At 39.4% G+C, this 17,790-nt stretch overlaps 1 protein-coding gene across 1 annotated transcript in view; it reads right to left on the minus strand.

The window, feature by feature from the left end:
* Positions 1 to 13,818: 13,818 nt before the first annotated feature.
* The window catches only part of CPPED1 (calcineurin like phosphoesterase domain containing 1), a gene marked incomplete at both ends in the record, with an annotated part of 42,636 nt that continues 38,664 nt past the window's right edge, over positions 13,819 to 17,790 (minus strand). Inside the window, one exon of the mRNA XM_080354035.1 lies at positions 13,819 to 14,051. Within this exon, the coding sequence (XP_080210161.1) occupies positions 13,819 to 14,051 (233 nt within the window). The remainder of the gene's footprint in view (positions 14,052 to 17,790) is intronic.

The raw sequence follows: 17,790 nt of genomic DNA on the forward strand, positions 1-17,790 counted from the left end.
TCAAATATATCCCTTTGTATCTAACTTTATGTAGATTATATTTTCAGTGACCTTTAGTAAAAAACACACCAGAATTTGAGGGCTCAAAACGTTGACTTGTACTTTTGTACTAATTCCTTTAGAGTAAGCGCAAGAGCTTTTATAAAAGGTTCAACAATTTATTTCACTAACCAGAATATATACATAAATATATAAAAAGGATATCGAGGTCCTTTATAAAGGATATCTAGAAAGATATAAAGGATATACATAAAAGGACAAGAAATTATCTCCTTTATAAAGGATAAAGTTATTATCCTTTTATCATTGTTCTGTAGCTCACATAACGTAGCCTTGCTATGCTGCTCTAGTTGTTGGTTTTGAGGTGGCCACTGCTTATTTCCCCAACTGTCACTGAATAGTACTGTAGGTGAAAACTTCAGAAGAAGTATACAAAGGCTGAGGAGCCAATTTTCCAGCCCTGGACACACTACTTACATCTTAAAACAAGACCATTTTTGCTACTTGCGTGGCTCCTGGTATTAAGAAAAGCTAGCCCCCTGGCTGCTTGTCAGCCAAACACAACCTCTTGGAGGATTTTGGCTAACGGTGGTACCTAAAGACATATAACTATGGGGTCAAGGAAGCAGCTGTGGGTTTTGACAGCTTCTAGGTGAAAATGCTCGAATGAATTAGTTGACACTGCAAAATTCTCAAAATGATCATTTGAGGAACGTATTACTCTCTTTCTGAAGTGTAGTATTACTCTGTATGTGTGACACTGCAAATAGCTTACTCAGCAGTTTGTCCAAAACATATTATGAAATGTGTTCAATAAAATATTGGCATAGCATTTGATTGGCCTTAGTTCAGAGTAGTAATGTCCTCATTTACAGGGAGGGTAACAAAATGAAATAGCTTTCACATATATTGGTTGATGCTGAGTATTAGGTATTACATTTTCCCAGTACCTTTGCTACTTTTACATTGTGCTGAGTGAAATTTAATGTCCAGGAGCAGAGATGATGACAGGCTGACATTGCTGAATACAACCCTTCCAGACAGTTTGATACCAGGTCAAGTAATCAAATTAGAATATTTCAGAGGATTACCAAGATTTTAATTTCCTCCTCCTTTGATGTCACTTAAAAAGTGGCTAACAATTCCAGCACATCAAAATGTTTCTGAATAATGTTTCTGAAGGCTTTTAGCGTCTTAATTTGAGTGAAACTTGGTTCTACTTTGTAAGAGCTGTAAGACTGTTCAAACTCATATGGTGTTTTTACTAAAACGCTTTCTTTGATAAATGGTTATTTTTATCAAGACTTCTAAGTGCATTAAAAAGCATTAGTCACATTTCTTGTTCAGTACTCATCACCGAAATATTAGCTGCCCGGGGCTGAGGTGATACAAAGGTGCAGAGCACTTGACTGCTCAGAAGTACGTTACTTGCTGTCATGGTACCGGTTTTCAGGGCGGGTTCAGCCGAGGAAAATTCAGTCTGTGGAAAAAAAATATACCAGTCTATCCTTCCGTCTTTCTTCCTTCTTCAGGCTCTGAACGTGGAGAGCTGGCTGGGCAGTTCCCACAGCTATTTCTGGACAGAGGTGTTAATTTAAAATAGTTACATTGAATCTAAGTTGACACCATCAGTGTCTGAATTCACAGCTTATCCTGTGCTGCCTGTAATGCTTCAGTGTCTTATACTGTAAGAAATCCTAAGCACAGCTGGAGACCCTGTTAAGTGTCTGCAGTGAAAAGGCTGGGCATAATTTCCTTCTCTGCTAGTATTAAAGTAATGAGTCAAAGATGAGCATAAACATTGAAGAAAAGGTTTTCTTGAGTTCCCCAGCTGAGAAATAAATGGTGCTGATGGATGCACTCTATGTTTGCTAGTTTTTCTTGTGGTAAACAATGCAGATTTCTTTTTTTTCTTTTTCATTTACCTTGACTGTTGTGCTGAGAGATTTCACAATTAAGCCTTTTTTTTCCCCTCATCTGGCAAACCCTGATGTGCATTTTTTGAAGAAAACAAGTTGTTACAATTTGTTTAGGCAAACTCTTTCCTTTGCCATTGCAGTCTATCAGCCTGCTCCAGTATTTTCCTGCAGAGAACACAGCTCATGTTTAAAGGCACAGATGGGCTGACCAGTCAGTGCAGAATAATAAAGATGGAATTGGCATTCATCCATGCTGTCAAAACAATAGTTTAAAAACACCTCAAGGTTTGGAGGTTGGTTTTTTTTTTTAATACTAGGATTTACAAATATTTTGCTTAAACGTTTCGAGTAATTTCTACAAATACATTCCTGCTAGAAACTTCTTGCAATGGGCCATTTCTACAGCTTGCCATTAGCATTGAGATAAAGAGGACAATGAGATAAACATCTGAGAAGAAAGCTGTAAAACAAAATATGGAGATAGCTCAGAAACAGCCACGTGAGATCATCGTAAATTGCAGCAATTCAGCTTTTGCTTGTTGAATGTAACTTTAAAAGAAAATTGTGAACTTTTATCTCAACCCGTGAGGCTGTGAGTTCAAAAGGTAAGAAATAAACCTTATCATTAATTGAGTATTACATTAATGATTTGTATACTCAGTGACACTTTCAGAACTGTGTTTTTTCTCACTGAGATACAGTTCTAGATATCTTCCGTAGGTTTCAGGGTAAAAAGAGATTTATTCCTCTTAAAATACAGGAAATTGAAGATTCATTAAAATTAAAAATTGATCATGTTTGCCAAATCATTCCCTTTAAATATGTTTATTATTTTGTAGTAAACAGTAATATTCACCAGTTAGTCTGTGGTGCATTAGAAGTACATCGTGACTGTGTACTAACACGACTACTGTGAGTGAATTATGACATGTCAGGTTTAATATTATGCTGAAAATTTTTGAGTGCTGCTATCAAGCATCAGTTTGATCTCTGTCTCATTAACAGACCTTACTGAAGATGTCATTTGTTCAGGGTTAGTGGGAGGAATATTTAATTAATATTCTTTGTGCAGTGGTAGTTGAGATGGCAAGAAGCCACCAGCGAGGTGTGTGGGAAGATGAGTCGGCATTACACTGTGCCTGGGAGGTGAAGGTTCACACTCAGTGTGTGCTTGAAGGGCCCTTGTTGCTTGTCTTTGAGGCAGAAAGTGAAGACAGCCAGTGGAGAAGGAGAGAAGCCATCAGTAGTAATGCAGGGGATTATCTCCTCGAGAGAAATGGGCATCTTTCCGTTATAAATAAAGAGTTTTCCAGCAAATAAATGCTTAGCTTGAATAATCAGTTGCTCCAGCTGAAGCAACCAACTAATTGCAATATTGGCTAGTAACTTCACCTAAACAATGAAGTCAGCCTCTGTCCTGCAGCCCCTCCCCTCCACGCCTTGGTTAACCAAGATCTGGGTGTGGAGCTGGAATCTCAACCTCTGTCAGGTCTCCGAGTCTGTCACGACTCTGTTGTCTGGTTTCCTGCCAACTCCAGTTTTTGTGCTGAGGCTCTGTCAGGCTGTGTCCTAGTTTCAGAACAATATCTTCACTATGTTTCAGTCCCCAAGGCCAATATCTACACCAGATTTAATTAAAACTGGGAACGCTAATCAGCAGGTCTTCCTGGACCTGTGAGATTTCTGAGACCTTGACTGCAGTCACCATCCCACAGGTAAGTGGCTTTTGCCTTCTACCATTGTAGGAAACATGGAAATAATGCTCCTGGATCACAGATCCCGGAGTCTGCAGTGCCAGTGTTCCTTATGACTGAAACTGCGGAACAGTGGCAGCTTCATTTGGGGACAGTATGTCTTTGAATACCTCACTTTAAGGGTTACATAATTCTATATCAAATACCCTTCCTACATTTGCAAAACATAAATAACAGCAAGACTTCATACTGATGAATATGTGTCAGAAAGAGAAAAAGGACATTGAATAATTTAATGCCCTTCTTTGTGATGGATTAGAGCACCTGTGTGCATTATAGTCGATACCTGTGTCAAGGCCCTGACACCCTGATGGTCAGATCACCTCACCAGGTGGATGTGTTGCCCTTACGGCCTGTGTAACCGGATTTGTGTATTAAAGGCGGATGGGGAAGTAAGTAAATGTCCTGAACACAGTAGTGCCAACTAATAGGTGAAGTCAACAAGGGGAAGAATTATTTACTTTGCTACTTTAAAGAAAGAAGAGAGGGGCAAGGAAGAGAGAATCAAGTGGAAACAGTAAGCAATAAATGTAAGTGCTTACGTTTGCGTTGCTATAATGGTGTCTAAGAGTATGGAAATGTCATGGGTTATATTTTACTTCCATAGGAAGTTTTGTGTTTATATTTAATTTCTAGGAACCCAAGGGCAAAGCAAAGCAATTAAAATCTTCATGACTTAAAAATAAACTTCAGAAGCTTCAAGTAAAATACCTTTAGCTGATTAGTGGTACAATGCATCTTTAATGAGAAATAAATTAGGATTGCATTATTTCTTAGGAGGATAAGGGGAGGCATTAGATATCTACAATGATAGTAGAGGGCTTAGAAATAATCTAACACTATGAGCTGCTTTTCTAGAAAAAGCAGGAAACTTCTATGTGGCCTATTGCACAGATAAGAAAAGCAGTGAAGCAAATAAATTTGTAAAAGTCCTTTCACTAACAAGCTTATTGTGAGGTGAATTTTAGCATAGTAACATCACTCTTTTCATCTGTTTAAACTCATCCCTTTGATATGTATCCATGTTTCTCTATTTTTGTCAAATTATTAATTTGTCTTGCAGTTCGATTTTAATGCAAACTAACTTATATAAGAAGTGCAGGGGTAAAATTTATACTTAATTTTGAATGGCTCACATATAAAATACTACCTCCTGTATGAACCAACAGCAAAAAAAAAGTTATATTAAAAAGAGGGCTCAGAAATACACTTTAAGAAATATTTCTTCTCACTTATCCTATTGTGGCAGTGTGCCATATGAAGGGAATAAGAAAAGTTCTTTGGGAAGATTGGCAGCATTTACGCTTTTAAATCAATTGAATTTTAAATATACGTTTATTGTCTGGGTTAAATTGGTGCACAGTAAAAAGGAATGCTCTTCTCTAAACAATAATGGGTCTATTTCAGCTCTCAAATTGGGTCACAGCAACAGACAGCATTCTCTGTTCTTTTTCTCTCTTGTTTTCCTCTCTTTCTTGAAAAAGTGATTGAAACTCTAATCATTACTGCGTTGAGGCAATGTACTCATCAAAATAATGTTTTTCTTGAAGGCTAGACCCTCTGCCTTATCCCTGTTTTGGATGGTATTATATTGTAAAACACCTTGAAGAAGAATGTCGAAATCTGCTGCCTGAACCAAATCTGCTGAAACGCACCGAATGAGAACAGCAATCCCAGTTACTGCTGGAATTTATGTTTTGTAATGAACACTTCACCTTCTGTATGGGACTGCGGTAAAATGAAATAAATGAAAATGATTAATCTTACACTATTCCTAAACATGCCTTTTAGTCAAAAAAAGAAGGAGCAGGAGTCGGGGGAGATGACAATACTCGTCTACAAAGCCCGTGTGCTACATTACTTCAGTTAACTAGGTTGAGTGGAGTTGTGTAGAAGGTCGTAGCTGTTGCCTCATTTGTCAAAGCAGGAACGCTTTGGCTCAGCTGGCGTTTTTACTGAAACACGTGCACGCTTCAAAGGAGGTGACGGGATCTGTGGAGCTGTGAGGACATACTCTGCCCTGGGTTGAACACCGTGGACATCGGGCAACTGGGGAACCTATGTTCTGTATATAACGTATATATACTATTAACCAGTGTTCAGGTTGTTGTTAACAGTGAAAATATCTGGATGATGAGTTCCTGTTTGAGTATCCATGTTTGACAAATGCCATAGACCAGGTTGGGCCAGTGCTGTGGTGGGGGCTGGAATGAGACCTGCTGGGAATGGTGACTCCTTTCTGCAGCTTGGAAGAAACGAAGGAGAAAGAGGCAAAGGGAGGAGGCCTGTGGTAGGGAAGTCTTCCTATCCATCTCCATTTCACTGTGGAGAGGGGTTATAAATTAATTGCTGGCCCAAGGTGGGGCAGAAGAGGTTGGCTAACCTGAATGAACTGTGCTTTGGTGGAATTAAAGAGCCGTGAGAGCAACAATCTTGGTCAAACCAAATCAGAGTGCCAATAAGTGAGGAACCCAAGGCATTATCTTCTTTAATTAGTGTCTGGATTAAAGTTACGCTACCTGGAATGGGTTTAATGCACGGTACTCTACGTTTCTGTGCAAATGTGTGTGCATGTGCTGCTCCTGTTGCATGCTCCTAACGAACAGAGCTGTTGCTGTGAATTCTCTGCACTGCTGATGATCGGGGCAAAGGTACGTTTGTGCACAGGAGCAAGGAAGTGCTTTCTTCCCAAAGTCATGAGGTAGTGCTGACATTGTTTAGACTCCAAATCTTTTATAGAACATACCAGGCTCAATAATCTTTGGATACTTATTAGCTTATCATGTTGGGTGTAACCAGATCTGTGACTGCTTTTTGGCTTTAATTCTCCTCTTTGCACGTAACAGGATTTTCTGTCAGTAGAGCACAGGGCTGAAGGGCTAAGAAGACCTTTGTGTTGTTGCGTTTTGTTTCAAAATGAGAAATGAAAATATTTAATGTGAAAAAATGAGTAAGAATTTTTAAAGTAAAACACATATCTTAGTATGTTTTTTATTAGGCAATTGCTGAGGTAAGCAGTTCTGCTGTAAGCAGTGGAAGGCCTGTGTGAAAGGACACCTCGGCCTCTTTGGAGAGAGCATGGCTGGTCTAGAAGCTCAAGTGTGGGGCATCTTTAGCCTTTGATAGATCCAGGATAGCCCAGGGATGTTGGATGCAAATAAAAATGAACCTTAATTTTAACAGTTTAAGATTCCCACAAATATTTTTTTTCCTACTAGAAATCATCTAAACAACCTGAGCAGCCACATTGTTCAGAGAGATTATAATTTGTAGTAGCCTTAAATTTTGTCTTATTTTGGTTTATTTTACCTTTTCTGGTATATTGATTCTTAGGATGAGTTTATTTTGTTGCCTTAGCAAAAGTAGATGTTTCCTGAAGGGCAGCAGGTGCTGGGAATGATAATACAAGCTATGGTTAGCGGTTGGAACAGTGATCAGAGAAAGAGGTTGAAGTAAATGTTAGTCACATGACATGTAAGGTTTGAACTCAAGTTGAAGTTGATAGTTGCATAGCATAAGTTACAGATTAAAAAAACCTGTCCTTCAAACCTTCACAAATCAGAAGCAGCTGTAACATCGGTGTGCAACCAGCTGTTCTGTTTTGTTTATTAGATTGTTGTCCTGGACACCCAGAGCATGGCTAGTCCCTATATTAGGTAGCCTTCATGCAAAAAACTAATTTTGGTGATTCAGGAAAATCAGGTGCAATCTCTCCCAATGCCCAGAGGCTTCTAGGCCACCCCTTGGCCTTCCACCTTTGCAGAGGAGGCGTTAGGTCTGGAGGGGGGTGGACATTGCCTCCTCCATGGTTAGTCTGAGCTCAAGTCATGGTTATGAACCATGTATAGGAGAACCACCTGGATTATGGCAAGAGTCAGTAGAGGCATCTACAGGGACAATTCAGTCCATCCATCTCTCTCTTCAGCTGCAGGACAGGATGAATTCCCTGCTGGAGTTACAGATCTCCAGCTATAGGAAGAAATCTGGCTGACCAGACTGGAACACAACAGTTGAAGTAATGTGAGGTTGCTCCATCTGCCCCTCGTGAGTTGTGACAGCCCAAGACTTGGAATTAATAGAAAGGCAAGAGTAAGTTAGGCTTTCTAAAAAAAGACAGAAGATTCCTTGACTTTATGCTATGTCCTGCTAGCACCCTTGTGGCTCCGGTGCTTGCAGTGTGCTGGAGGAGCCGTGGTCTCCTGTGGTAACGCACTCGTTGACTCACACCGACCCAATACAAGTCCTTGGGTTCCCAGCTGGGGTGCTGCTGACACATTATGCAGAATGCTTCTGGACAGGCTGGTTGCTCCACGTAGGAGCTCATCTCGCTTCGTTAGAGCATCTGAGCCACCTCCTTACATTTCTGTGCCTTTTTTTTTTGTATGGAAACAGAAGAGAAAGCTTTGAATACACACAGATAATGCCATTACTGGTTCATTTAAAAGGCTGCATTGTGTCATTGTATTTTTTTAAACAACACTACACCTTTCTAAACAATGTTCAAGAAAGACAGGGGCATATTTAGAAGATATTTCAATTGCTGGCTACTCAAAAAGGGACACACGACCACTATAGTTTTGAATAAGATGAGGCTTTAATGGGTCTCCTAGAGGAGAAAAACAACTGTTTATTAGTAGAACTCTATTGAACTACCTGACTTTGACAAAGCGCTAATGGGGAAATTACTTCCAGTGAAGCAAAATGCCAATTAGAAAAAGTAATGGCTCTCTGAGTGATGGGGTTTGTGGGAGTTTATTGTGTGTGTTATGTTTTCTTATTATGAGCAGTGCTGGGTATGTTATTCTTATTGCTTGAAGAGCTTTTGGGTTGTTTCTGTGGCCTTCGTTCTGTGAGGGTTTGTTGTGTGTGTTTGGTGTTTTTTTTGTTTGGTTGGTTGTTTTTTTTCCCATTTGGTATCTGCTGCATTGGAGCTGGATTGGAGCTGGATTTCGTTTAGACTGGAGGTTAATTTAATATCCTGGTCTAATGCTTTCTCTCCATGATATATTTTATTTTTCCATTTTTTTACAGAATATTTTCCAATGTATATGTGTCCAAGAGAACTGTGTTTGCACGTATCAGCTTTGAATTGCCTAATTTTCAGCTGACTAACCAATAATTACTAAAACCCCTTTACTGGGGTTGGAGAGTCCTTGCTCCCTAATAAGAGGAAATAATTTTGAGTGATAAACCAGATAAGACAAAAACCTTTTCCAAAGAGCTACAGATCTTTCAGTGTTCCAGACCTTGCTGTGAGGCTGTTGGCAGCTGTGTGGAGCTGCCATGGGAATGAACGTAACGGTGGTGGACATGGCAGCTGCCACGTGCCCGCTCGCCTTCCAGGTGGCTGTAGCCGCAGTCAGATCTTGGCCCTTCCATGCCTGGCCATAACAAGCTTTCTCGTATTAGCTCTGGTTTTAGTAGTTGTCTCATCTTTTGACCTCTACTGGGTGGTACAATATTTCAGTAGTGGGTCATGGCAGCTGGGACTGGCAGCCTCAACCACCCGGCTTTATGTTTCCATACCTGCCAGTGATGGGACATCTCGTGTGTCAGCATCAAGTAGGAAGAGAACGAAGTTCCTAGTAACTGTATAACAGCTTTGAAGTAGGAATGCCCTCTTTACTATTTCCTAATGCAAACGAGCATTTCTACATGGAAACGGTTCCTCAAGAAATAACAGGTGATGTCAGGGTTGGCTTGGCAGCGAGCTGTCTGATATGTATAAATGTTTCCTTACTTTAAAGGATATTACTGTCCTCAAATGGTAGTTGCAAAGAAGGCTTAATGAGAGCATTAAGGAAAGAATCTTATTCACAGCATTAACATTCACTGACTTGTTAGCTTGTACAATGAAATACGTAGACAGGGGAACAGTGCATTTTTGAGCAGTGAAATGTTTAGTTTTTAATGTGTTGTATATTTGCTTATGTTAGATGTGCCTCTCATTATTTGTTCTCAGAGAAGAATAAAAACACCTACTTGAGGATAATGTCTGGAAAAATCAGACACCAGAAAACAAGTTGCTGTGCTAAGCAAGCAGTCTTTGAAGCAGAGTGAAACAGGACATTTGCTCTGCCAACAGGGATGGATGGTGGAAGACGTTACTTCTGCCCCTGCTCATTCCCAATATTTTATGTGTGATTAAGCTTTAACAAGACACCAAGCATTTATTTTCTGCCTGGCATCTCCAGAAGCTGAACACTGTAGCCCTATCAAAATATTGCCTCTATTAAAACTTGCAAGATTAGATACTGAAATCAAATGAACTTAAGACAAGCAGTATGCAAACAGAGTGTAGTCAAGGCTAAATAACCTTTTTGGAAACATTTGGAAGAAGCGTGTTATTAAATTTGTTGCTCGCACTGAAACTGGCAAACTGAGGTTGATCTCAAAGACTTTTGTTTTTAGCAATTTGCCTCCTGTTCATAGGTCTCCACCTCACATTGTACTTAATTAGGTAGCACCTGGTTACCTTCACAGGTTGCTCTGGTGTTCTAATATGAATTTTCCGCATTTAGTAAGAGTCACAGGGATTATCAGCCATTTAGCTGCCTGTGGGAAACCAAAATGAATCATGGTCACTTGATCTATTCCCTCTCTGCCCAGCCCCTTGAGTCCACAGAAATGAATGAGGACTCGCTCTCTGTTCCATCAGCAGTTTGAACTTTCAGTGACATCTTGCTTTAAAGTCAGATGCTGACAGAGCTACAGTTATCAGCCCTGCTGGAAATACAAAAATAATGTCCTCAACATCAAAAGATGTTTTCTTAACTGATAATTAGTGTCTCCATGGGTAGATTTTTTCATAATTTAACATAATATGAATTACTTTTCTTTACAGAAACAAGATGAGGCACTGTGACCACAAAGACCTCTGCCATTTCAAATTAGTTAAGGCATCAGTATTAATTCTAAATTAGCTAATTATACCAAGAAAAGTAAGCAAACAAAATTTGTCATTTATGCTGGTAAAAAACCACATTCCTATTTATTTTTTTAACTCTTTGCTTCATACAGTCATGTCCAGCAACACACTGTGGTTAAAAATCCTTCCCGCGAATGTTTTATGTGAATGAGGATGTGTTTTCATCTGAATCACACGATTGCATCCACTTCATAGGAATGAGAAATTGGGTGGAAGTTGTCATTCAAACTAAAATATTTTGAAACAATGTACCTTGCAAGGGAAATAGATTTTTATTTATTATCCCACTGTCTCAGATTTCAGGAGGCCGGAAAGTTTAACACATATGCTCACTTAGACTGGGCTTATCCAGGCCGTGGCAAGAGGAGCAAGCGTTGCGGTGCAGCGTGCTGACACTCCTTCCTGTTCCAGGTGGTGAAGGGAATTCCGAATTTGCTGACAATAGAATGAGCTGGAAAAGGTCGAAGCACAACAGCGGCCATTCCCTCCTTCCAGCCCATGCCATGGCCATCAGAACAGATCCAACCTGCACACGACCTGCTCCTCTCTGACATGTTAATTTTCTTCCTTTTGAGACTTTGCAAGGTGAGAACCAAAATAAGTGTTTCCCATGTTTCAAATATAAAACCCGGAGAATATTTTTCTTCTGCCTGTGAAGTTAATCACATTTGTCTTTAAGAATATACGTGGGGTTTTCTCCTTTACCATCTGGCTTGGTAGCCAATAACAGCAAGTACATTACTTAGTGATTACCTGGCCTTACAAAGGTGGGGCAGAGCCTGCAGAACCTATGTAGCTACTGTTGGCTCCCAAAATCCTACCCAGGACAAGGCGGCATTTAACAAAGATCAGCAGCCCAGCTTCCCTTGCTTATAAAACTCCAAACCAAAGGCGATGTGGTAATATTTTTGCACGTGAACTTAACAAGATATATAATTAGAAATCACTAAGTGAAGGAAGATTTTTGGGATATAAAGAAATCTTTATTTTTTTTTTAATTGAGCTTCAGCTTTGTACTTAGGTGATATTTTAATGAAAATATGTCACAGATTTTTTTATGGTTAAAAGAACCTTGACAAAAGTGAAAAAAATAAATTAAAATGATGCTTATAGAAACACTTCTTTTGTGGTACACTGTAACTCTGAAAAGAAAATTTTAGAACACTATGTATACCACTAGCATTAGCATTTTCATATTTGTGGAGAGACTTTCTCCCAGAGTTATGCTTTGATCTCCCAAGCTTCATATATTTAGTTAAATTATATCCTTTAATAAACAGGCATATTACAAAAACTCTTTAAATGTTTCCTCCATTCAGCTTTACAATATTGCGCTGGAGCAGAGAACATTCCATGCTTAGATTATCTCAGGTCCCTCCGCTCCTCTTCAGCCTTACAATTTAAATAGACTTAAAAGGTTTAAGTCATAGATTATTCTTCTCTCTGCAAAACATAAACTAGCATCCTCTGATCATTGAAATGGTTACTTAGCTGTGATTACTAAATAGCTTCCAGCTTTACAAGACCAAAGTTTAAAAGCAGTAAGTGGCTGAAAAGCTGTGGAAGTACGGATTGTTAAAACCAGTGTCTGAACTAATGGGTGCTTAACTGGCAGTGAAACTGCCATCTGGGTACTGCAGGTACCTCTTGCAATGTCATCTCACCTTTGATTTTAGTTCTCGTTTCTCAGATGTTCTCTTGAAAATAAGACTGTGAAAACATTCAACTGAGCAAAACCAGGCAGAGAAGAAAAACGAGATAATGGCCTTTCTTTCCGCACCGACCGTGACTGTATGCAGGTCACTGCCACAGGACCGCAGTGCGCACGGGGTCCTGTCCAGCTGCAGGCACAGCTCTTTCACTGGGGCCTTGAAATGCTGCACAGGTCATTTTAGAAGCTGACGAGCCCCACAAACCAAGCTTGAAGGAGCCTCCTAGATAAACTGTTGTGACTAAAATGTAATGAAAGTGACTCTTCAGTACAGCATTTCATCTCTCTCACCATATTCAAATATCTGTAATGTCCTCTAGGGAACGATGTTGTATGTGAGTATACATAGAAACATATAGAATGCATTGCTTTTCCAGCCAGTAGTGTTTGTGTTCTTCCCTCTTCAGGTGCTGAAGCTGTGCTGTCTCTGTTTCTATGTAACCTGCGGCATGGATTATAACATGTTCAACTAAATCCTTAAAAAATAAAACCAGTATGTGTTAATTACACAAAGACTTGGGTTTGTATTTAACAATGAACAAATCAGATATACTTGCTAAAATAAAAATGGTGGATTGCAGGACACAAACTTATTTTTATATCATTTATTTTTAAAGACTTACTCCAGTGAAGAAAATACACGTTTTAGGGTTTTCAATTATTATTACAGTAAGGCACTCTTAAATTGCATTTGGAAATCAAAGCTCCCCCATTGTCTAGTAATCAATGAAGTGACTTCTGATAACAGTATTCTGGACAGAATATTCTCCCCAAGCAATTATTCGAACTTCTGAAGCTATAGCAGAAACATATGCTAATTGAATGGTAGTTAAATTTCAAAAGGAAGACAGACCATATTTAGTTTCTGTCAGTGGCATCTATATTAGCTTCATTTATAGACTCTTCAGTATATAAAAGTAGGATACAACAGAAATCCAGGCTGTGACTGCTGTCCTCTTGCTGCTGCCTCTGAAGAGCTAAGAAAATAAAAGTAAGGGAAATGGGAGAAAATATGACCTCCAGGCAACAATACCTGGTCCAAAGGTTCCTAAAAGTCAGTGGGAGTCTGGTGATTGCAGAGCTTTTGAGATTTTTTAATAGAGTGAAAAAATGCCACATTTCTATTATACAGATTGTAACAGAAATCACAAAATATATTGATTTTAAAATGCCCTCTCAAATATAAAAGCAAACCAGACTTGTGTTAGAGGGTTATCTCAAACTCCAGCTCTCACTCTTTGATACACTTGCTCTCTAAGTCTTACCTAGGAGCAAAATAAAAATTCTCAGAACAGTTCTTACCATATCAGTTCTGCTATTCTTCCATATTCCTTGTAGGTCTCATTTCTAAAAGGAGAAACAACTTTCTCGTGTTTTAGGATAATACGCTGGGAGCAGTTCTGGGGCATGGTGCTCAATCAGAAATCTCTCTCTCAGCCTGGGGAAACTTTCTGAAACTTTTATTTGTCTAATATGGAAGAAAACAATCACATCATTTGAGGTAGCCTAGTTTTGCTTAGCAAGCAGATCTTGCAGCTCCTTCTCCAGGCCATGGCTGCTCAGGTCCCTTAAGCTGTAGTATCTGTGAACAATCTTCTCAGCCGTGACAACCACCACGCGAAGCCCGTGTGTGTCTTCTCCCAGCTGACATCCTATTGCTGACGAAACCACCATCTCCAGTCCTTTGTAGGACCCTCCCGCATTCCGGTGGTAATGTCCAGAGAATACAGCTTTAATGCCTGTTTAGAAAGAAAAAAGAGAGTATGTATTTAGTTAGCAGCTGCAGTTTATGTATAAAACAAGTTCACAGTCAAAGATACTGCTGAGGTTGTATGCTGAGGGTTGGAGAGAAAGTTCTAGAGCAAGTACAGCTACAGGTGTCATGTTTACCTTCATTCTTCAGTGGTTCGTAAAGCATAAAATTATAAGTAAACCATTTACCTGAACTTGCACTTTAAGCAAATAATTAGTAAAATAGTAGTAAGTAATACCTAATTAGTAAAAACTCTATTCTGTTCCACTAGCTCTGGTTACTGCGCTCTGACTTGCTGAGGCTTACTGAAAAGTGTGGTTGTCATCTTGCTCCTCCTTTGGCTACAAAGAAGGAACGCTCGAGAGGAACCTGATTAAAGGTAGAAAAAATGTCCAGTAACAGATAACTGCCTAAAGAACGATGCTACCGAAACACGAGTGGAAAGCCAAGGAGTGTGGAGCTGTGTTTGGCAGTCAGCATGCACAAAATTCACTAATGAGAGCTTAAACCTGTTTACCCAAGGCCAGTCACCTTAAAATTATAAAAAAAGAGAAAGGCAAGACAAATAAAAAACATAAATGAGAAGATTATTTGTCTTTTATCAAAGACATCAGGGGTTATCACAGGTGGAGCAGAGCCAGGTACATCAAAGAAACCTAATAAGCAGAAGAGGTTGTGAGTTATAATGAGGGGAAGAAAGATGAGAGCAGCCAAAAAAGGAAAGGTTGACAACCTGCAAGATGAATTTACATTTACCTAGTATGGGGTACAAACAAGGCAGGTTTCTTCTGATTCTCTCTCTATTTTTAATGACTTACGGCTGCTCCATGTCTTTCTCTTTTTAAAAAATAGACTATTTATATTTTGGACTGTAATGTGGTAAAAAAAATATCACCCTATTATAAACTTGAAAAGAAAGACGTACATTTGATCTGTCCCCAAAATACGCTATACTGAAAATTTCTGGGTAGGTCACATGCAAGTACCATCAAGGCTTGGTCAGGAGCAGAAGAAAATGACGAGCAGCAGCAGGTAAAGAGGACAAACATACTTCATGGTTAAGGCTTTATAAAGTACTTTGAAATCCTTGGCTGAATCATTGTCTAACTGATCAGCCACACAAATGTTTAAAGAAATCCAGCTGTTCTTCCCCTTCTCTCAGAATATCATCATTTAACAACAAATTCAATTTGCAGATGCTGTCTGATTTTGACCAACTTCTAAAGACGATCCATATGCCCTGTCTGCGTTCTCGCCATGCTCCTCGGTACCTATGGGATTTTTGCACAAGTTTTGAAACAATTTCAAATTAAATTAAATTGTCTCATCCTCACCTCCCAAGCAGTAATTTGTACTATTTGTTTATTCTGCCTTGCAAAAATAAACTAATAAATGAGTAGAAGCTGCATTCTCTACTCTGGCCTTTCTGACTGTCTTCACAGATTGAATTCATGCCACCGAATAGGTTATTTTCTCCTTCCCATTTGATGTTCTATAAATTTTAACCAAAGGGGTTTATTACTACGAAAGAAACCTTGTTTAGTCTCATGAGTCAAAAAAACTAAAGAAAAAGTAATTTTGATCCTAAGTACTTATCTTTCACATCAAAGTTTGTAAAACCATTAACAGCAGAGTTGAGAGACTAGTTTGTTCCCAGGAGAGAACGAGCAGGTCCTGTCCCGGTTGTGCCGGCGGCCCGTTCGCGCTGCTGACGGACACGGCTCCGCGCCAGCCAGCAGCGCTTTTCTTCAGCAGCAATGAACAATCATCAGCTTTCTTGCTCATTTGAGATGGTGCGTATTTTATTGTGAATAAAAATGCGGAGTTAGTATAAACAGCTAATTTTCCAAACAGGTTTTGGGATTCATTTTTGGCATGATCAGTCTAAGATCCTTTAATTCCAGACTATTACAGCTTCCTGAAGCTGCATCTAATGCTATTTTATAGTGATGTAAACACAAGAATTACTGGACTATATGCCTGAAAATACTGAGAATTTTGTTGTTCATCATCAAGTGCAAAACATTGTGCTTAATTTTATGTTTTGGTACAGAAAGTGTTTAGGTCTGGTATCGATTTACAATACTAATAATGACAATTCAAAAAATTTCAACCCCCCCTGAAGGATTTAGATGTAATTTTGCTTCTGAAAGACAATAAATTGCGTTCCCTAACCATAATGACACTTTGATGTTTCTACATAAAGCATCTCAAAATACATTAAGTTAATGCTGAGTGACTCAGAAAGCACACTAAGTATTCCCTGACAACTCCAACTACACAGCCAGCAGGTTATCAAAATAACCAGCTACTTTATGAAACAATCTTTCCTATGAGTTTGCTGTGTTGGCTAAAAAAACTGCTGTGCTATAATGGAAAAATATTTCACTGGCACTATTCTATAGATGCTGTACCTTGCTGAACATAATTTATGTTTATATTGAAAAATAATTTAACAAGCAAAGGTGTAACCGTGTGTCTGTTCTGGGGCAGGACAGCAGAGTGAGCTCAGCACAGCTGGGGACAAGTGCCAGGTGCTCCCCGGTGGCACTTGTTCCTCTGCTGTCCGTAAATACTCACTGCTGATCATACATTGCCAAGCAACGTTTTGAGCATTACAGATCGAGGAGCAATCCTGGGAAGATAACGCAGCCATAGACACAGTGGTGACAACGCCAAACTTCATTTGTTACTTTTCATATATTCCAGCAACCTGCCATTCCATGCTTAACACAGAAGGTGTTAACACATAACACATGCTCCATCCTGTTCAAATGATAGGCCAGAGAATGGGTCATTTGTGAGATGCCATAACTTAAATGACTTTTTTTTTTTTTTTTTTTAAAAAAAAAAGGTACCAACAACTGAATTTTGCCTTCGGACAGCAGAAATTCTGGAAGAATTTCTGGAAGAACAGAGGCAATGTAAAGGCAGAGAACAGTGATTAGGAACACATTACAACTTCACAAGGAAATCTTCAGTTCTCTAGCCAGAAAAACCTTCCACCCTTTCTCCCCCAGTAGGTTTTGACCTCCTTCAGTGATCACATGCAGAGGGAAGCAGGCAAACCTGTCTTTCGACGGCCGACTGCATCAATCCTTCGCTTTTGTGCGAGTGATTTGAAGACTGATATAAAATATATAAACTAGGCTCAAAGTATAGTTAAAAATTAAGCAGCTTGAAAATCAAAATATAAATTATTCTGCTGTGTGCCTGGTAAAAGCTACACAGGCTTTCATATTTCAACAGTCAAACCCTTCTCAAACAGCAAATGACTTAATGTAGAAAACAGAATTAAGTTACCTTTACTGTGAGTGGAGGCATATGGTCATCATCAGCTAGAATGTGTCCGTTACCCTATTTTATTTTATCAGTACTAATTCTCTTTGTTTGGTGTAACTTGCTTATCTACCTGGTGTATCCACTTGTAAGTCAGCATAATAATTTGGAGAGATTGCTCTGACTCAGCTGCAGGAACCCAGCAAACACCTCAGAAGGTGCCGGTGGAGCAGAAAAGCCCTGTGCCATAACGGGCCCTTTGCAGAGATTCTGGACTATCTAGATATTATTTGGGTTCTTATAATATAAAGATGTTTTACAACTGGTGCTACAGTCATTTTGAGAGCGAGCAGTCGTTCCTCAGCTCCTGCCACGCAGGTTACTCTCGTGACTGTCTAACGTAACGTACTGCTCTGTTCTTTCCTTAGAGCTGCCTGTAGCGGATC

The sequence above is a fragment of the Nesoenas mayeri genome (genome assembly GCF_963082525.1).
Source record: "Nesoenas mayeri genome assembly, chromosome: 15".
NCBI classification, from domain to species: domain Eukaryota; kingdom Metazoa; phylum Chordata; class Aves; order Columbiformes; family Columbidae; genus Nesoenas; species Nesoenas mayeri.